This window comes from Schistocerca nitens, chromosome 6 (assembly GCF_023898315.1).
Source record: "Schistocerca nitens isolate TAMUIC-IGC-003100 chromosome 6, iqSchNite1.1, whole genome shotgun sequence".
NCBI classification, from domain to species: Eukaryota; Metazoa; Arthropoda; class Insecta; order Orthoptera; family Acrididae; genus Schistocerca; species Schistocerca nitens.
Window position 1 is genome coordinate 492,629,691 of NC_064619.1, and position 22,496 is coordinate 492,652,186.

The 22,496-nt window shown below is 41.9% G+C and overlaps 1 protein-coding gene across 3 annotated transcripts in view; it reads right to left on the minus strand.

Moving 5' to 3' along the window:
* Window positions 1-521: 521 nt before the first annotated feature.
* Window positions 522-22,496, minus strand: part of LOC126262953 (ubiquitin-associated domain-containing protein 1) — a 44,942-nt gene continuing 22,967 nt past the window's right edge. Inside the window, exons 4-7 of one of the 3 annotated variants that reach the window (XM_049959900.1) lie at window positions 2,868-2,989; window positions 2,595-2,791; window positions 2,375-2,513; window positions 522-907 (exon numbers count right to left, since the gene is read on the minus strand). In XM_049959900.1, coding sequence (XP_049815857.1) covers window positions 768-907; window positions 2,375-2,513; window positions 2,595-2,791; window positions 2,868-2,989 — 598 coding nt within the window. In that variant the 3' untranslated portion in view covers window positions 522-767. Of the gene's footprint in view, window positions 908-2,374; window positions 2,514-2,594; window positions 2,810-2,867; window positions 2,990-22,496 lie in introns of all 3 variants that reach the window. The other 2 variants (XM_049959899.1, XM_049959898.1) reach the window with 2 other exon arrangements.

The window sequence follows — 22,496 nt, forward strand, 5'->3', positions numbered from 1 at the left end:
AGACATTTTCAGTTTCAGACAAATATTATTTTCTGACTCATTTTCAGTCAAATATATATAATGCACAATATTTCACAAATCTCAAACCTTAATGTTGATGTCCTTCGTGGGTATGTGGCCAGACAGCATCATCCTGACGACACAATACTTTAACGATCCAACTGGCCATCATCTTCAGGTGAGATTGCAGGAGCACGATCATGCTGGATCTGAGGTAACATCAGACAGTTCCTGCACGATTGTGCACCTGCTCACCTGAAGACCTGTCAAAATATAGTGTCATCAGGATGATGATATCTAGCCACATGCCAATGAAGAGCAAAGAGCATAAACATTTCTTACACCGGAAAAATCTATGTAATCACATCAACCCTTAATACTTGATATGGAATGCGATGAGGGAGGAAGACTGCAAATTATTCACAAGCTGCTGACAGTTTATCATACTATGCAGTACTGAGGAAATTATGCACAGTTTCAATGTAAGAAAAATAAAACCAAAATAATAAAAGAAAAGATAATTTAATGATAAGGCAGTTTATTTAAATAAACTATATAAAGGTATTTAACAGGGTGGTTTTTTATTATTATTCATCCCTTTGAACTTGTGTAGCACTCTGCATGCTGTCATAATGTTGCAATTTTGATAAGTCTTAACATAATTCCCTGCAATATTGTAAGAAACTTCCAATGTTGGCAACTTTTTTCCCCTTACATAAACTTTCAAATCAAAGCTCTCTTTCATTGTTAAATGTGGCTGTTTTTCTTCACTGTGGCACATCAGTAGGCTGCAAAACATGTTTCTCTGTGTGATAAGTCTTAAAAATTTGACTCAAAACTGGTGCAGCATCAGGATCATTAATCCACACATTTGTGTTACTGGGATTCTCTAGCATTGACAGAAATGCTGAAAAAAAAGTTCAAATCTCAATATACAGACTTATAATTTAAAAACAATGTTAATTGCAAAAATAAAAACAAACAGTGAACAAGTGGAAGATATATATATATATATATATATATATATATATATATATATATATATATATAAGTTTGTCAGCCATTCTATTTGTGAAAATAATTACTTACTTTACTTTACTTTTTTTACTTTACTTTTGTGAAAATAGAGGTACTAAATATGAGAAATGCACAGTCTGCTTCTTTGTTACAACCTGACCACAATATTATTGCACTTGGTCATCTGTGGCCGTTACTGCCTATACAAGGTGACATTATAGTAAACAAGTACAGCACTGACTAAGGAAAATGCATCAAATTGTGAATGATTTCAAAACAGTTGTGCATATACTACCAAGTGGTTCAGTGTGTATTCATAAAATATCATGATAAAAACTCAAGGTAACCTGATCGAAACAACAGGTGCAATAATAATGTTGTTGACTAATATACAACATTTAGTTGAGAGGCTCGTGCAGTGACTTCAGTACTACTGTTGGGAACACAAGATACACGACAGAAGTATATGGTTAAATAAATGACAGTGGAAAACTGACAAAACTGGACAGGAAAAATCAAATAGCATTATCACATGGCAAGGACAAGAGTGTGAGCAAAACATTATACACACTGGTGGAGTCTGCCAATTACTCAGTGAATGGAAGGATATCAGGTAATGACACCAAGATAACACAAAACCATAGAAATACTGAAAGTGTGTAACTGAGGAAATGATAAGTACAATGAAAGAGAAGGAGAATGCTAAAAGGAATTGAAATGTCATTGCAGATTAAAACTTGAAGTATTGATAGCATAGGGAATTTAAGACGAACTGAATGATTAACTTGAAGATTTATTATCAAAAAACATAACAGTTTTAACATTGCTAAAATCTACATGTTACTCTTTCTTAATTGACACACTGAACCTCAATAGTGAGGTAACATCATTAAGGAGACATCGAACTGAGCCACATAGGAAAGGAAGGGACTGGTTTAACATCTCATTGCTGATGACATCATTGGAGACAAAGCACAAGCTCAGACTGGGGTAAGAAATAAGAATTCCATTTTCTACACTTTAAGCTTGTGCACACTTAATTCCGTCCCAAACAGAGATATGGCAACAAGAAAAATTACACTGTTCTACTGCTATTTTTGAAAAAGATGTACATTAAAAACTTAATTTTATTACTATTCAGAATGCTTCATTCATTGCTTAATTATTTCTCATAACAATTACTTTTTAACATGTTTGTCAATGTTCATTACCATAACAGTGAGCATAGCTGAAATTAAAAACTTTATATGACAAAGAAAATAAAAATCATAAACTCTGAAATATTGGGAGCAAGGAAATGAATCAGTACAAAAACTCAAGGGAAGAAGAATAAATCCATTGATGAATATTATCTTACCCAGCAACATCTTTGGATTTGTAAGACTCAGCTGTATTGCAGGATTTGCCATAATTGCTTTGTACACCGGACCGTCAGGGTCTAAACCAGTGTCTAGATCTTCTAAACTTCTTCTTCGCTCACCGAGCAGCCATTCACACTGCAAAGATTGGAAATAATTTATTTAGTTTGATTACTTAACTGCAGTTTTTCTATATCTCACAAACCGTACTATACCAACAGCTGAAGTTTCGTGATTTCCAGTGACTTGTAGAGCATCTATAATATCTTCTTCCTTAAATCCCATTTCTTTCAGTTTTCCAAGAGCTTTTGGATTAGGTTTGAAGTACTGACGTCTATATGAACGAAATGATTCAAGTAGAGATGCAACCGACTGAATGACAGATTTCTTGTCCCTCCTGCTGGCTTCTGCTGCAGCTGCTGTATAAGTGGAAACTATTGTACAATATCTTATACATTTATGGACATATCTCTTACTATTGTACCAAAATACCTGCTGCTTCTTCTGCACAGTTGGTACACGTTAACTCATCATTTGACGTATCATCGCATAATCCTCCAGGCCTCACAGTGGAATGTTTCAGTAGCCAATCTAGTGCCAGTCTCGGATTCATGCTGAAATCATCAATTAACTTGTAAAAAAGTGGTCAAATTTACAGCTACACAAGAATATGCTACAAGTTATATAAATCATTTCAAATATGGCTGCCATGTGAAGTGTAGCAAATAGAATAAGATATGACAAAGGGAACTAATTTGAAGACAGAGTCTTCCATGGTTTGAATCTGATTTCAAGTAACATCACAGTGCTGTGTGCCAGGAGATTGATACTATTCCGCCTCTTTCATTATTGTTCTTGTAGGTATAATGCAGTTCTTCAAAAATTTAAATATTACACCAGGAGATTATACTATTCCATCTTTTTCATTATTTTTCTTGTAGGTATAATGCAGTTCTTCAAAAGTTTAAATATTACAATATTTCTTATATATGGAATTCTAGTTAACTGCTTTAAATGTGAAATATTTATTTATAAGAACATTCTGCAAATACAAAACCAGCCTCAACAAATGTTCCAGTGGCACAGTCTGATATGCGAGTCTGCCTGAATTAAATTTAACTAACTGACACAGATGTGTGCCACATAAATTGATCTGAAAATAAATCAAAACATTGGCAATGTTGAATAATCAACAATTTCCAACAATTTGCCATGAGAGCCTGTACTAGTTAACACTATGTACTTTGTTGCTGGTGGCATTAATGGCAGTAACAGACCAATGACAAACTACTAGTAGCATGACAGGTGCTGTCAGTACCGAAACTATATGATATTTTCAGAAGACTCCTTGTCCTTAGCATCTCTTAGTACTGCAGAATAGTCCAACTACTTTCCTGGGGAAAGGAGTCAAACAATGGAACGCCATTTTGTTGCAGAGCTGGTATCAGCCGCCTAGTAAACAGCAATGTAAAAAACAAACTGATAAGTTCGGGATTAAGAATAAATAGGAAAAGGTTCAACAACCTGAAAGTCACAGAAGTCACAGATGACATTTTAGCATTGGCTAATGGCTTTGAAAAACTTATAACTGGTTACTGATCTTGCTTCCAAATGACAGATAGTCGGCATAAGCATAAAACTTTCCAAACACTAAAATTATGACCCTAAAATGGGCCAGAGCATACAATGTTTGGATTGACATGTCTTCAAAAGAGGTCAGTGAGTACATCAATCCTGGCCAGCTCAAACATGATTGCTGATGTACAGTGTGCCAAATAAGTAATGAAACTGCTTTTTTTCAGAAACACTTTCAAAAAATGAGCCAAATGTAGTTACCATTTCACCTGCTAGACTGTGTTGAACACGCAGATGCTTCGATTGTGCCAGTGCACGCGCAGTGGGTGTGAAAGTAGTGTTATGCAAGTTGTGGCAATCAAACATATCGTCATGGATCAAAGAACTGTGGTACATTTTTACTGTAAATTAGAAAAAAAAGCATCAGAAGTTTACAAAGACATCAACATGTTTATAGGATGATTGTCTTTGTCATGCACATGTACGTAGTGGTAGGAAATATTTTCACTGAAACAGAAGAAACTCGGGTAGTAGGAACCACGCAGCAAGCAAATGATAATCTTCTCTTTTTATGCTTCTGGAGTAATCCTTCATGAATATCTCATTAAGGGCACAATACTAACTGGACAGTACTACTCAGGAGTTATGCAACATCTCTGTTCACACACATCATGTCAGGATGCATCTCCTCCAAAGCACAATTTGGGTACTTCTGCATGACAATGTACTGGTTCAACGCACACTGCCCATGAAACAGTTTTTAGTATCAAAACAAATCTGTGTGCTCAAATACCCACTCTATTCAAATGATTTGGCACCTGTAGACTTTTTTCTGTTTTAAATTACATGTTATTTACATGGGGGACATTTTAGGGACACTGAGGACATCCATTATACTGTGACAGACAGCCTGTAGGAGGTACTCAATCTGGACTTCCAATGTTCTTTCAACAACTTGTAAGAACCATGTAAACATTGTTTGGAGGTGCAAGAAGATTATTTTGAGTCCCTGTAACTGAGAAATTGAAATGAAGTTCTTACTTTGATTCAATACTAGTTGTCTCATTACTTATTTGGCACACTGTTTAAGACCTGAAATCTTCTATCACACAAAACTACACGGTCCACTCACATAAATGTGACAACAGCCTAAGATCAACAGTAGGTGGCAGCACTAGATATGGAAGATTATGAAGTGTGTTGGGGGGGGGGGGGGATGTGGAAAACAGAACAATCGTCATCATAATGCAGAAATGGAATGATTTATCTGGCACCCAGAAGGACATAATCATTAGCTTTTGGGTAACTGTGGTGCACCATGAGCCATAGACAACAGGGGTGAGCAACGGCTGCGAAGATGTACGGGTGAATACAAGTGCAATGGTTGAGCAACTGACTACCCTGATGAATCAAGTGGCTACCAACAGCGTCTCCTCAACAAATACCATTCAGCGAGGTCAGCCATGGCAAAGCTGCAGTTGTGCCAACATGGTGCTGCAATGGCCTGACCCCTGTGTGAGAAACCTCAAAGCCTAAGTACTCAACTGATCACTGATAAAATTCGGATTTGGCAAGATTGTACTTGAGACCTGTAGACTGCAAAACAGAATGTTATGAGATTGCTACAGTGTTGAAAGGTGCGGAGCAAGTAAAATACAATGTTTACTGTGTGCTTAAAACAAAATAATAATAATAATAATAATAATAATAATAATAATAATAATAGTGCTTAACATCTAAGAGTTTATATAAAAATAAAATATATCTGTAAGGTAGGTTGATATAGCAACATATCAAAGTGTGTATAGTGTTTTTTTACTTTGTGTCTATGTATGTGTGTTATTACATTCACATAAAGTTACAATAAAATTAAGATAAAAATCACAGCAGGTTATGGGCCAGAGCAATAAGAAAATAGAAAAGCTACAAATAGAAAGCATGAATAAGGAAGAAAAACAGTTAAAGATGTTTCAAGAAAACTAAGAATTTCATGATATACAAGTGTTTAAAGATAGTACATTCAGTCTGTGGGACGTTGAAATTAGAATATTATTTAATACGCAATACCTGTGTGATATTGTGGATGGAACTCAAACAATGGAAAATTGCAAAACTTTAGAAAAATAGAAAAAAGTGGCAGAAAATGGACAGCAAGGCAAAACATTTTATAATGAGAACAATTGATAAAAAGGTAAAGCCACATGTATTGTGTTGTGAAACTTCCAAGGCAATGTATGATAAATTTAAAGCAATTTATAAAAGAGATGCATCTCAAAGAACTCAGCAGTTGCTTCAAGAATTTTATAGTTTCAAGTACGATAAAACCAGAGACATAGCTAGTAATAGAAGTGCACCACAGAATATAGTATTTGAACTGAATCATCTCCAGTCAGAAAAGATGACAGATGATATGATCATACCCAAGATATTGTCTATTTTGGCAGAAGAATACAAACACTTTCCTCCAGCATGGGATTTGTCACCCAGTGGTGAGAAGACTATGGAAAATCTAATTGCAAGGTTTATAAGAGAAGAGGAACGACTGAAAAACAATAATGGCGAAGAGAGTATTGCCTTCGATGTTGGGTTCAACAAAAATAAAAGATATAATTTGTAAACATTGTGGTGGTTGTGGACATTTTCCAAGAGAATGCAAGAAGCCTAAGAAGAAAGAATACTGTTCTATATGCAAGAGGAATAATCACAAAGAAGAAGAGTGTTACTTTAAAAATAAAAATAAAATTCAAGAACCAAAATCGAGATATTTCAAGCCCCGTCCTCAGTGCAAAAAGACTAACCACAAAGAAGAAGATTGTTATTTTAAGAACAAAGAGAGTGAAAGAATACCATTTTGCACTTTTGAAGGGATAGAAGAAGATCTAGTCACTCAAGAAAGCAAGAAACAAGACATTGATGAAGAAAAGAAGATGGAAGACACTGCACATATTGCATATGAATGTAACAAAGGAAAGATTTCACAAGAAGCCAATGAGAAAGGAGATATGGTCATGGTTGTTGATAGTGCATGTACAGGACATTTGTGTAATAAGTGGACTAACAAATGTGAGACATTATGATAGTATTGTAAAAGTTGCCAAACAAGGTGGATCAATGAAAATAGTTGCAACACAAACTTTGTAGGAGATAACTGTGTTCTAAAAGATAGTATGTATGCTCCTGAACTGAGCAGAAATCTGATGTCAGTAAATGCAATCACTGAAAAAGATTGTACAGTTGTATTTACTAAACATTCTGTTCCAATCTATAAAGGTGAAATACCAATTTTGAAAGGACAAAAAATAATAAATGGGTTGTATGAAGTGAACATTAAATCAGGAATGCAATCACTACTGACACAAGAAGAAAAACAAAAATTGCATAAGAAACTAGGTCATTCAGGCATAAGCTGTACTTCAGAGATCAAGAGAACGTGTGAAGGAGTTCCTAACAGTTTATGCTCAGCAGAACAATTGTGCAAAGCTTGTGCAAGAGCTAAATTAACAAGAAAACCAATTTCTATTGTGAGAGAAAGAGCAACAAGACATATTGAAATTGTACATACTGATATCTGTGGAGAGATAGAACCCCCAACATTTAATGAATATAGGTACTACATGACAGTGTTAGATGATTTCACTGATTTCTGTGTAACCTACTTGTTAAGATATAAGTCAGAGGCTGAAAGATTCATAAGAAAATATGTGTTAGAAAGCGAAAATAAGTTCAATACAAAAGTGTCACAAATAAGATGTGATAAAGGTGGTGAATACACCAGCCGTGAGTTTAAGAATTGGTGTGAAGGAAAAGGAATTGTGCTAGACTATAGTATACCTTATAGCCCTCAGCTCAATGGGAAAGCAGAGAGACTAAATCTGACAATAATGAACAAGGCACGAGCTATGATATTCGATAGCAAACTAAAGAAAGAGCTATGGGGAGAGGCAGTGCTCACAGCTACATACTTAATCAACAGAAGCCCAACTATCAATCAAAGTGCCACACCTGCAGAGAAGTGGTTTGGGAAAAGACCAGATCTGTCAAGACTTCTAATTTTTGGATCGAGAGTTTTTGCTAAAAATTTAGGCTATTTGAAGAAACTAGGTGTAAGAAGTAATGCATACATTTTTGTCGATTATGCACCATATGGCTACAGACTGTTTGATGCACAAAGAAGAAATATTGTTGTGTCAAGAGATGTTGAATTTGAGCAGAAAGTGACAAAAGAAACTAACAGAAAAATCTTGTTATTGGTGAACTACCAAATGATACTAGCAATCAAGAAAATGAAATAGAAGACCATGAAAATCAAGAAGTAATAACATGCAATGGAGACACAAGAAACTACAACCTTACGAAAAGAACTAGTTTGAAAAAAACCTGTAAAATATAATGATTATGAAACAGCTTTACTTACCTATGAAGAATGTACGAGTGGTCCAGACAAAGAAAATTGGTCGAAAGCAATTGAAGAAGAAAAGAGATCTCTTCAACAGGATGAAACACGGAAGTTGGTTAGTCCAGAGGAAGCAAAAGGGAAAGAAATCTTAACAAGCAAATGGATCTTTAAAGTCAAAGATGATGGACGATATAAGGCCAGACAAGTTATCAGAGGTTGTCAACAACAAAAGGATATAGATTTCAAGGAATTATTCAGCAGCAGAGAAAAGTTTCCATATGAGAGTGCGTGATGTCAAAACAGCTTTTCTCTATGGGAAACTGGATGAAGAAATCTTTATGAAGATACTTGAAGGATACAAAGAAGCTGGAAAAATCTGTGTTTTGAAGAAAGCCCCATCCAGATGGAATAAAACTTTGACAGATTTCCTAAAATCGGAAGGACTAATTCAATTGAAATCAGATCAGTGCATATTTAAAGATGCAACTGAAGAAATGTATATGGCTATACAAGTTGATGATGGAATCATAATAGGAAAAGACTTGGAGAAAATTGAAAATATACTAAAGAAACTTAAGAAGAAATTTGAAATGGTTGTGGTAGAAAATCCAGATGTGTACTTAGGGATACAAATAATGAAAACAGAGGATGGAATATTTTTACACCTAGTACAATATGCTAAGAAAGTACTGGAAAAATTCAATATGACTGACTGTAAGGCCATGAAGACTCCATTAGTACTAGAGGGAAAGACAAATGAAGAAAATCAAGAAAACTAACACACTGAATTTGCATATCGTGAAGCCATAGGAAGCCTTCTTTATTTGTCATGTAAAACCAGACCAGATCTTGGATTTATAGTAAATTATGAGAGCCGCTTCACAGAAGACCCCAAGAAAAGGGATTACAAAAATGTAAAAGAACTCTTCGATATCAACAAGGTTCCAAGAATTGTGGTCTTTTCTATAAGAAAAAAGAAAGTGAAGAAGATGACAGTATTCATCTAAATGTTTATTGTGATGCCGATTATGCACAAGATTTAAGAGACAGAAAAAAATACACGTGCATTCATAGTTCTTTATAATGGTGCTCCCGTCAGTTGGTGTTCCAAGAAGCAAAGTGTGACAGCTACTTCATCAACTGAAGCAGAATACATTTCAGCAGCAGAATGCACCAAAGATATAAAACACATCAAAACCTTAATACAAGAGTTAACCAGAAGAAAATTGAAAATCATTCTTCATGTTGACAATCAAAGTGCTATCCAAATGATCAAATCAAGACAATTGGTTAGACAAAGCAAACATATAGGTGTAAAATTTCACTATGTTCGAGATAAAATATTGTAATACGGAAGAACAATTAGCAGACATACTGACCAAAGCTCTACAAAGATCTAAGTTTGAGAAATTTAGAAATGCTATTATGAAACAATTACCATGACTGTGTGAGAACTAAATTTGTGAAGCTTGTGATTTAGAGTCATTAAAAACAAACATTGTACTTTAAGAGGGGATGTTGAAAGGTGCGGAGCAAGTAAAATATATCTGTAAGGTAGGTTGACATAGCAACATATCAAGTGAGTATAACTTTGTGTCTATGTATGTGTGTTATTACATTCACATAAAGTTACAATAAAATTAAGATAAAAATCACAGCATATGGTGGTCTTCATGGAAGAACCCAGAACAATGATATCATCAATGTAACAGATGCAGCCGAGTACAGAGGATGTCAGTTGTTCTAAAAAATGCTGAAAAACTGCAGCTGTGCTAGTGACGCAAAAGGCAAGCATTGATACTGGTATAGGCCGAAAGGTGTTTTGACAACTAGAAAGTGCCTAGTTGCCTCATCCAAAGGAAGCTGGAGGTACACTTCCAACAAATCAATCTTGGAAAAGTAGTGGCCATCCGATAATTTTGTGAGCAATTTATCAGGGCAGGGCAAAGGGTATGCATCTATCACGGAGTGTGCATTAATCGTGACACTGAAGTGACCACAGAGGCGGAGCTTACCCATCGGTTTCATAACGGTAACCAGTTATGTAGCCCATTTACTGGGAGAAATAAGCCGAATGACACTGAGCATTGTCAAAAGGTCTAATTTGGCCTTGACTGTCTTGCAGTGTGACAGACACCCGCCGTGCTTGAAAAAAATGACGGTGGGCAGACTCTTTCATGGTAATGTGGGCCTGAAAACCGGTAGCAGAACCAAGCACAGGGGAAACAAGAGACAAACACTCAGAGAAGAGGGACTCCAGTTACTGATATGGAACTTGATCTGACACTAAATTTACCTCAACAACAACGTACAAACCAAAAACGTTAAGCACAACTAACTCAAACACGTCTGCGGTATGGGAATGATCCACAACATAAAAGGTGAGAGAGTGAACAACAGATTTGTAAGATACAGGAGTGGAGAACTGACCTAGGATTGGAATCTGCTGTTTATTGCAGCTAACAACTTCCGTGAAACGTGTGAGGGGGAGGGGAGCCCAAGTCCACGTATGTTTGTGGATTTACTGAAGTCACTGCAGCTCCTGTATCACTTGCGTTATTAGCGGTTTATTAAACACACGCAAGTCAACAAACAATCTGTTTCGGGAAACAGTTGTTGTAGAGATACAGTTTATGTCCATCGGTACGACTGCCTGCCACATTTGAAGAGGAGTTACATGCCAATGCAATGTGGCCTTTCAACACTTGTTGAAAACTGCCCAACGTTTTGGGCACGCAGCATGCTCGTGTTGGACAAAGCAGTACGAGCAAGATGGGCGGTGGGGGGAGGGTCACATGGCTGCTGCTGTGACATGACCTGTTGCTGCTGTGGCCGTAAACACACAGCCCCATGTAGCATTGAGTTGAAGGTTGTACTGCTCCAACAGTTTCCCCATCAACCTGAACACTTGCAGTATGTCTAAGAGGGGTTGCCTGAGCAACATCCAATACCTCCGCCCACATAGAAATTTGATCCCTTGCAGCCCATGACACTTCAAAGTACTGTGCTACATTCAGCAAATCTGGAAGCGTTGGATTCTCACACCGATGTGCTTTTTTACAGACTTTCCTAGCTGGGGCCAGATGAATAACATCAGACACCATGTGACAATCGTAGGCTTCACAATTGTTATTATTTACAACGGCAGCACAACCCATATAATTCTACAACCCAGACTTTGTAAGATTGGTTTGGGTGTTTCTGACAGTGATAAAAATCTACACGCATCACAATGACACATGTTCTATCACAGTAATAGGTGGAGAGAAGCATGCACATTTCATCAAATGATAAGCTGGCCAGTTATTGCAAAGGCGTAAGTTGGCACACCAAATGATACAATTGCAGCGAAAGCCAGGAAAGAAAGTAAACCCTGCACAGCTTTGCATCACCCACATGAGAAACCTGGAAATGTTGGCGTAACCATGTCTTGTAGGAGTCCCAATCTTCAGCCAATACGCCATAGGTCTGAAAGGGCGACAGCTGCACTGATGAGAGAGCTGCTGCTGGGCAATGAGATGTAGGAGTATTTCTTCCATCAAGACATTTGTTGGGTCACTTAGCACTGACACTAACACATGGAGAAAACTTAACTCTCTCTCGTAGCCAAGTTCGTTATAGCAAGAACAAACACAATTTACGGAACATGGTACATTTATAGGCAATGCATAAGATACAGCTTGTGCATAGCACTGAACACTTTGAGTGAACAACAGTTATACAGAGTAAAGAATAGGCCAAGCACTCGTTTGAGATCGCTTAAATAATGCCATTTCTTTGGCGGCTCACCACAGCGTGCCAGGGAGCCTACCCAGGTGGTCTCTATAAGTGGGCCTATGAACTGTACGGATGTATCATGAGTGAAGGTACATTAGTAGCAAATTTGGGGGGCTGCAACGCCTTAATAGATCTTTTTGGCCTCACCATAAGGGATACACTTCATTGTTTTAATTTCCTGTACCTTCCTTTCTTCAGTGAAGACACTGCAGTCCCTACTCAAGACAGGGTGGTCCCCAGAGCAACCTACCCACTTCAGAAGAGATTAACAACCCACTTCATCATAGGCAGCCTGACCATATTTGCCGCAAGTGGCTTCTCCCTTATGATCAAGAGTAGTATGGTCAAATTGCAGGCAATTACAATAGTGCATTGGGTCGGGGACATAAGACTGCACACTTAGGCGAAGAAAACCTGCCTTGACATGTTCTGGAAGTTCAGCGCTACTTAAAGTCAGTATAAATGAGTATGATATGCCAACATTGCCATGTATTCTTTTCTTTAAGTTTTGCACATCAACAATGCCTTCTTGGGTCCACTCAGCTTTCATTTCTTCTCTGTGAATGTCAAATAGAAACCTGCAAGTCACAAGACCTTAGCTGTAGTTCAAGGTGTTACGCGGTTCAGTTTCTATTCCACTCCTCTCCCTGAGGCACTGAGGTTTCTGGAAGTTCTTTACTAGCTGGGAACTGGCTGTTTCAACCAACAATGTCCCCCACACAATCACCTGACAGTTTTTACATTTCCAGCAATCCCCTCTAAATGCTTTTGAATGTAAAATGAGGAAACTTTCTTGAAGCTGCCCTCTTTCAATTTAACTATTAAAAACACATTCTGACCTGCAGCACGTGTTCTGTTACTGTTAGCATAAATACCCTGAAAAATCCCCGAGTCATGAGGGCTGGCTACATGATCCCTCTTGTTGGATTGGATAGTGATACCTACCCAGTGGCTCACCCATTCCATTAGGAGAGGAAGAATTTAATTTTAAGTGTTCCATATCTGTCCACACACTGTTACGGAAATACGGGTCTATTCAAAAAGAGCCTTGCGTACCTGAGTAAGCTTTATACAACTGAGGTGCGACACGTTCCCCAGAGGTTGCCCGCTAACAACTATTTCACCTCAACTACCACACATCTCGTCACTTTGTGATTGAGTGTTCTTCCATAGAGATTTTTTCCATTCTCACAATCTGGGCGGTCAAGCCAAGATCCCCATTCCCTGTGACACACAACATTCCACCACTGTGCCACACAGTGGTCACTGAAGCATGTAGAGCTTATAGAGAAAGAGGACTAGTGGCGCTTGCCAGTGCCCTGCTCAGGACCCCTGGGGTTGCCAAGCCCAGCAAATGAAAGCTGAGCCCCTGAGGGCAAGAATAGTTGACAATGCACTGGATAGACCTGTACATAGAAGAGCAGTAGTTGATGGGAGGGACTCTTCGTGGTATACAGTTGCTATAAGGAAAGTTCTAAAGAAATAGAGACTATTGCATAATACGCGTAAAACAAATAATAGAACTATAGACAGAGAGAAGATGAATGAAACACACTTAGCTGTCAAGAGGGTAATGTGTGAAGCCTTCAGTGGCTACCACAGCAGAACATTACTGAAAGATCTTTCACAAAACCCAAGAAATTCTGAGTGTATGTAAAAGCTTTCAGTGGCACCACAGTTGGTGCCCAGACACTAATGGATGAGACAGGAACTGAAATTGAGGGTAGCAAAGCACAAGCAGAGTAGTTGAATTCCATTTTCATGTGCTCCTTCACATAGGAAAACCCAGGAGTTTTGCCCTACTTTAACTCTATTACCATTGCAAAGGCGAATGAAATAAATATTAGTGTCAACTATGATGAGAAACATCTGAAGTTGTTAAAACTGAACAAAGCTGCAGTCCCTGAAAGAATCCCTATCAGATTCTAAACTGATTTTGCAGATGAGTTAGTGCCTCTTTTAACCATAATATTCTGAAGATCCCTCGAACAAAAAACTATGTCCATGCTAAGAAGACTGTACAGGTCACAGCCATCTACAAGAAGAACAGAAGACGAAATAAATCTCAGGTGAACAGCCTGGTATGAGTGTGCATAGGACACAATATTTCGGCAATCGACCACATTGCCATCATCAGGTGCGCTGATGTACATCACTGTTCACATGATGTACATCATCTGTTCACCCGAGATTTATTTCGTCATAAAATATGAGAAATTGAAAAATCACAAGAACAGAAGAAGTGATCCACAAAACAACCATTCAATATCCTTGAAAACTATCTGTTGTAGAAACTGACAACCTATTTTGAGTTCAAACGGAATGACCTCCTCCATGGCAAACAACGTGGATTCTGAAAATATTGATCATGTGACACCCAATTTGCACTTCTCTCACGTGACATCCTAAAAGCCATGGATCAAAGCAAACAGACAAAATCTTTCGTCACTTCCAAAAGGCATTTGACTCAGTAGCACACATATGCTTATTATCGAAAGTACATTCGTATGGGGTATCAAGCAAGACTTGTTACTGGACTGAGGATTTCGTAGTGGGGAGGATGCAACATGTTATCCTGGAAGGAGAGTCATCAACAGATATATAAGTAATTTCACATGTGCCCAGTGAAGTGTGCTGGGTTGTACCTGTCCATGTTATACATTAATGACCTTGCAGACAATATTAATAGTAACCTACAACTTTTAGCAGATAATACATTTATACATAATGAAGTACTTTCTGAGAAAAGGTGCACAGATATTCAATCACACCTTGATACAATTTGAAAGTGGTGCAAAGATTGGAAACTCACTTTAAATGTTCAAAAATGTAAACTATGCCCTTCACAAAGCGAAATAATATGGTATCCTATGACTACAGTATCAGTGAGTAACAGATGGAATCTGTTAACTCATACAAATTCTTGGGTGTAACAATTTGTAGACATATGAAATAGAACATAGCCCAGTCCTTGGTAAAGAAGGTGACAAACTGCAGTTCATTGGCTTAAATAACACTCATGAGACCCATCCTATAATATTACTCTGTGTGGAATCCATTTCAAGTACAACTGACAGCGGTCGTTTAACAGACACAGGTGGTTACAGGTTTGTCTGACCAATGGTAGAGTTTCACGAAGATGCTGAAAAAACTGTATAGGCAGACACTAAGACAGATGCAAACTATCCTGACAAGGCTTGCTCAGAAAATTTTTTAGAACTAACTTTAAGTGATGAATCTAGGAACATGTTACAACCCCTTATGTATTGCTCCCACAACTATTGCAAAGACAAGGAGACTAATTACAGCATGCATAGAGGCGTTTAAGCAATTATTCTTCCAGCATTCCATATGTGAATGGAGCAAGGGAAAAGCCTAATTACTAATACAATGAGACATACCCTCTTGGTTGGTTGGTTTGTGGGATTAAAGGGACCAGACTGCGATGGTCATTGGTCCCTTTTTCCAAATACTAAAAACACCCACAGAGAATAAAAACGAGTAACAGAATAGATCACAGACAACACAGAACAAGAGAGACTTAGACAAAGACCAGACAAGACAAACTAAAATCACACAGAGTGTGACGGTGGTTGGCCGACCATAGAAACAAAAAAGGACAAGCCAACCACCGAGAAATGCATTAAAAACTCAGATTAAAATCGTAGGCCAATGGCCAGAATCAACACAAAAGAGCATAACAAACACTCAGAGTAAACGATAAAAACCCCCTGCCCGAATAAAACGTAAAACTAAGCCAGCCATAACAGGGTCATCAGATAAAAGGGCAGGGAGCGTATCAGGCAGTGCAAATGTCTGCCTGACCACAGCTAAAAGGGGGCAGGCCAACAAAATGTGGGCCACTGTCATAGCCGCCCCGCAGCGACATAGAGGAGGGTCCTCCCGGCGCAGTAAATAACTGTGTGTCAGCCGGGAGTGGCCAATGCGGAGCCGACAAAGGACGACTGAGTCCCTGCGGTTGGCTCGCATGGATGACCGCCACACAGTCGTCGTCTCCTTAATGGCACGGAGTTTATTGGGCGTGATCCGATCGCACCATTCAGCGTCCCAAAGCGCAAGAACTTTTCGGCAGAGGACTGCCTGCAAATCAGTCTCTGGGAGGCCAACATCCAGAGATGGTTTACTCGTGGCCTCTTTCGCCAGGCGGTCAACATGTTCATTGCCCGGGATACCGACATGACCGGGGGTCCACACAAAGACCACAGAGCGGCCGCAACAGGCAAGAGTATGCAGGGACTCTTGGATAGCCATCACCAGACGAGAACGAGGGAAACACTGGTCTAGAGCTCGTAAACCACTCAGGGAATCGCTACAGATAACGAAGGACTCACCTGAGCAGGAGCGGATATACTCTAGGGCATGAAAGATGGCAACCAGCTCAGCAGTGTAAATGCTGCAGCCATCCTGCAAGAAACATTGTTCGGAATGGTCCCCTAGAGTTAGCACATACCCGACACGACCAGCAACCATCGAACCGTCAGTGTAAACAATGCCAGAGCCCTGATACGTGGCCAGGATGGAATAAAAGCAGTGGCGGAAGGCCTCTGGAGGGACTGAGTCCTTCGGACCCTGTGCCAAGTCGAGCCGAAGGCAAGGGCGAGGAACACACCATGGGGGTGTACGCAAAGTGGCCCGGAAAGGAGGTGGAACAGTGAAAACCCTAAGCCCGGAGAGAAGCTCTTTGACGCGGACCGCGATCGTACAGCCAGACCGGGGCCGACATTCTGGCAGATGGACGACCGATTGCGGGAACAGGAGATGATAGTTTGGATGCCCGGGCAAGCTAAAAACATGGGCAGCATAAGCGGCCAACAACCGTTGGCGCTGTAACCGCAGGGGAGGGACACCTGCCTCCACTAGTATGCTGTCCACAGGGCTGGTGCGGAAGGCACCAGTGGCAAGTCGTATCCCGCTGTGTAGTATTGGGTCCAGTACCCGCAACGCAGATGGGGAAGCGGAGCCATAAGCCAGGCTCCCATAATCCAAACGGGACTGGATTAACGCCTGGTAGAGCCGTAACAAGGCAGATCGGTCGGCGCCCCAGCTGGTGTGGCTCAAGCATTGCAGAGCATTGAGATGCCACCAACACGCCTGTTTAAGCTACCGAATACGAGGCAGCCAAGTCAACTGGGCATCAAAAACTACACCAAAAACCTGTGGGTCTCCACCACAGCAAGTAGTTCGCCGTTAAGATAAAGCCGCGGCGCAGGATGGACCGTTCGGTGCCGGCAGAAATGCATAACGAGGGTCTTGGCAGCCGAAAACTGAAAACCACGCGCTACAGCCCAAGACTGCGCCTTGCGGATTGCGCCCTGTAGCTGACGTTCAGCAGCTGCAATGCCAATAGAGCTATAGTAAAGGCAGAAGTCATCAGCATACAGGGAAGCGGAGACAGAATTTCTCACGGCCGCAGCGAGCCCGTTAATGGCTATTAAAAACAGGCGGACACTTAAAACAGAACCCTGTGGCACACCGTTCTCCTGGATGTGGGAGGAACTATACGAGGCCGCGACTTGCACGCGGAAGGTACGATACAACAGAAAATTGCAGATAAAGATCGGCAGAGGGCCCCGCAGACCCCATCCATGAAGCGTAGATAGGATGTGATGGCGCCATGTCATATCGTACGCCTTCCGCATGTCGAAAAAGACAGCGACCAGGTGCTGACGGCAGGCAAAGGCAGTATGGATGGCCGACTCTAGGCTCACCAGATTGTCGGCGGCGTAGCGGCCTTTACGGAACCCACCCTGAGATGGAGCCAGAAGGCCCCGTGACTCCAGTACCCAGTTCAACCGCCGGCTCACCATCCGTTCAAGCAACTTGCAAAGAACATTGGTGAGGCTAATGGGACGAAAGCTGTCCACCTCCAAAGGGTTCTTCCCAGGTTTCAGAATGGAGATGACAATACATTCCGGCCATTGCGACGGAAACTCATCCTCGACCCAAATGCGGTTGTAAAGGTCGAGGAGCCGTCGCTGGCAGTCCCCTGAAAGGTGTTTCAGCAGCTGACAGTGGATGCGATCTGGCCCAGGAGCGGTATCAGGGCAAGCGGCAAGCGTACTGTGAAATTCCCACTCACTGAACGGAGCATTGTAGGATTCAGAATGGTGGATGCGAAAAGAAAGGCTCCAACGTTCCATCCACTCTTTAATGGGGCAGAAGGCCAGGGGGTAATTGGAAGAAGCGGAACTAAGAGCAAAATGCTGTGTCAAGCAGTTGGCAATTTCGTCGGAGTCTGTACAAACTGCTCCATTCAGTGAGAGCGCAGGGACGCTGACAGGGGTCCGATAGCCATAGAGGCGTCGGATCTTGGCCCAGACCTGCGATGGAGAGACATGGAGGCCAATGGTGGACACATACCGCTCCCAGCACTCTTGCTTGCTTTGGCAGATAAGGTGGTGGGCTCGCGCACGCAGCTGTTTGAAGGCGATAAGGTTTTCGACGGAGGGATGTCGCTTGTGAAGCTGGAGCACCCGTCGGCGATCTTTAATCGCTTCAGCGATCTCAGGCGACCACCAAGGCACAGTCCGCCGCCGAGGGGACCCAGAAGAACAGGGAATGGCAGATTCGGCGGCAATAACGATGCCGGTGGTGACCGATTGAACCACCGCATCAATGTCATCACTAGAGAGAGGCTCAATAGCAGCAGTGGAGGAAAACAAGTCCCAGTCAGCCTTATTCATGGCCCACCTGCAAGGCCGCCCAGAAGACTGACGCTGTGGCAGTGACAGAAAGATCGGAAAGTGGTCACTACCACACAGGTCGTCATGCACACTCCAGTCAACAGACGGTAAGAGGCTAGGGCTGCAAATCGAAAGGTCGATGGCGGAGTACGTGCCATGCGCTATGCTGAATTGTGTGAAGGAACCATCATTTAAAAGCGAAAGATCGAGCTGTGCCAATAAATGCTCAATGGTGGCACCTCGACCTGTCGCCACCGACACACCCCACAGAGGGTTATGGGCGTTGAAGTCGCCCAGTAACAGCAAAGGGGGCGGCAATTGGGCTATCAGCGCAGCCAGGACATGCTGCGCAACATCATCATCCGGTGGAAGGTAAAGACTGCAGACGGTAACAGCCTGTGGCATCCACACCCGAACAGCGACAGCCTCTAAATGTGTTTGTAGAGGGACAGACTCGCTGTGAAGACAGTTAAGGACATATATGCAGACGCCACCAGACACCCCTTCATAAGCTGCCCGGTTCTTATAATAACCCCGATAGCCATCGAGGGCGGGGGTTCGCATTGCTGGAAACCAAGTTTCCTGAAGAGCAATGCAGAAGAAAGGGTGAAGGCTGATAAGTTGTCAGAGCTCAGCTAGATGGTGGAAAAAACTGCTGCAGTTCCACTGGAGTATGAAATTGTCCATGGCTGAGAAGGCGTGAAGGGACTAGGAAGACAATTTACGCCGCTTGTTCACTTGCTGCCACCGATTCAGAACCTGCACGAGTGACATCCATGGCGTCTGAGGGACCGGCGAGATCCAGGTCTTCAGCAGACGCCAGAATCTTGACCTCGTCCTCAGACGCTGTGCTTGTTGGTAGCGGTGGGACGGGTGCCACCGCAATGTCGGGATTCTTGGGAACCTTGTTCTTTTTCAGCTTACTTCACTCTGTCTTCGGTCGTTCAGGCTGGGAGAGCTTCACTGGGTCAGTCTCAGGGACGGAAGACGACCGTGAGGCCCTAAGACCAGGGACAGGTTGTTGTTTGAGCCACTTGCGGCTGTCTGCTTTTGAACCGGTCGGAACTTGCGAAGGGAGGTCCCCAAGGGACCCCTTCCTGGCAACAGGAGCCGAAGAAGTCTTACGCTTCTCCGGCTGGGAAGGGGGAACTGGTGTCCTCGATGGTTGGGTGGGTGTTGCTCCTGAAGTAGATGGAGCAGGAGCAACAGGGAGTGTAGTGCTGCCCCCCCCCCCCCCACCATCAAGGGGGCAGGTGTGGTTCTCTGGCTCTGAGAGCTAACGTTGTGTGGTGCAGCTATAGGAACTGTAACAGGAGCGACAGTGGCAGCATAAGTGGACGTCATACGTACTGGATGCAGTCGTTCAAACTTACGCTTAGCCTCAGTGTAGGTCAGCCTATCCAGGGTCTTGTATTCCATTATTTTCCACTCCTTCTGGAGTATCTTACAGTCCGGCAAGCAAGGGGGATGGTGCTCCCCGCAGTTGATACAGATGGGAGGCGGGGCACATGGAGTATCAGGATGGGATGGTCGACCACAATCGCGACATATGAGGCTGGAAGCACAGCGAGAAGACATATGGCCGAACTTCCAACACTTGAAGCACCGCATCGGGGGAGGGATATAGGGCTTGACATCACAACGGTATACCATCACCTTGACCTTCTCAGGTAACGTGTCACCCTCGAAGGCCAAGATGAAGGCACCGGTTGCAACTTGGTGATCCCTCGGACCCCGGTGGACGCGCCGTATGAAATGGACCCCTCGTCGCTCTAAGTTGGCGCGCAGCTCGTCATCGGACTGTAAAAGATCTCTGTGAAAAATAATTCCCTGGACCATATTTAAGCTTTTATGTGGGGTGATAGTAACAGAAACATCCCCCAGCTTCGTACAAGCGAGCAAGGCTCGTGACTGGGCAGAGGATGCTGTTTTTATTAAGACTGACCCTGACCGCATTTTGGACAAGCCCTCCACCTCCCCAAACTTGTCCTCTAAATTTTCGACAAAGAACTGAGGCTTCACAGACACAAACTATTCCCCGTCAGCTCTGGTACAGACGAGATACCGGGGCGAATACCTTGAGCTTTGGAATGCTTAGAGACTGCTGACGGCTGGCTGCCAGCGAGAGATGATCTACCACGCTTCATTGCAGGTCATCCGCCCTGATGTCACCTACTCCGACCAAGGGCCCTCCCCACGGGCGCCACCCAGCCACAGCAAAGGCCACCTGGCAGGATGGCCATTGCCGGGAGTCCCGATGCCCCAGGGAGATGGGCATCTACTCCTTGGCATACGTGGGGAGTTAACGGCGCAGGCATCATTAGAGCGATCCCTGTGTTGTCAGGAGGCTACAACCAAGAGGGTACATGGCAGCCCCACCACAACGGACTGGCTACCGTGCTGGATGTTAGGTGACGTGGTCCATGGTCGCCGTCAGTGCAGAAAATGGCCCTGCACATCGCTTGGCAGAAAGTGCACGTAGGGGCGTATCCATGCCCAAGAGATGGAGAGCGGGCAGGACTGCAGTGCAACGACGAATAAGCTGGCGAAAGTTCTCAACGCAAGATGGACACAATGCACCAAGTAAGGTGCCCTTCCCCAATCGGCCCGCTCTTCGGAAAAATTTTGAGATATGGAGGTCAAACCCAACAGGGGACCATCACATAAGGCCAAAACGTTTGAGACTCCTTTTAGTCGCCTCTTACGACAGGCAGGAATACCGCGGGCCTATTCTAACCCCCGAACCCGCAGGGGGAGGACATACCCTCTGCCATGCACTTTACAGTGGTTTCTAGAGTATAGCTGTAGATATAGAATTGTGTCACTTATGAGAAGAAAGGCAAATGTTCACAATGACAGATGTGATTATCTGCCTACAGTCAGTAAAAAACTGATACAGTAAACTGATGAAAAAGGTTCGTGAAAACTGCTGTTTCACAAAATCTTAGCTGTTGGACAGCTTTCCATGGATTTCTCAGTGTCTTGCAGAAGACTGTAATGAAACAATTAGGGGTACCACAAGTTTGGTATTTGTTGGGTTCCAAAACTCTCAGGTGGCAGAATTTTTTGTAGAGTTAATCTGTCACTTAGTAAGAGATATGATGATTATGTAGAGAAATAATTCAGAGTCTTAATTTTAAGATTCTTCTGCTAAAGAAGAACTATTCCAGTATTTCATTTAAATCCAACCACGAGTTATTTTCCACGTAATCTTTGTATAAGCCTCTCTGACAGGCTGATACTTTTAGTGAAACCCATGATATTTTTTCACTCTGCCAGCACTTACTTAATGGAAGATTGTTGTCCATGCAAAATGAATTAATGTGAGGAATTTTCCTGTTCCGCAATGTGTGGGGATTACTTAGTATCTGGTATGTAATATTTACACTTTTAAAACTCACAAGAATAAAGAAGTAACTGAGCAACACTAGTTTTTCATATATTTCTTTATAACACTCTATTAAGTGATGGTTGTGTAGTATTAATGTAGTTGTAGATTTCACTGTATATCCCAGGCTCCAGAGAAGATGCATAACAACCACTATTCCTGATTTTACTGAGCAACTACATTACATCTTTTGTATGATAATTTTTATCAGCAGGGACAGATTATTATTCCAATTGCCACGTGAAATAAAATACAAGCACTCTATGAGACAGATACTGAAA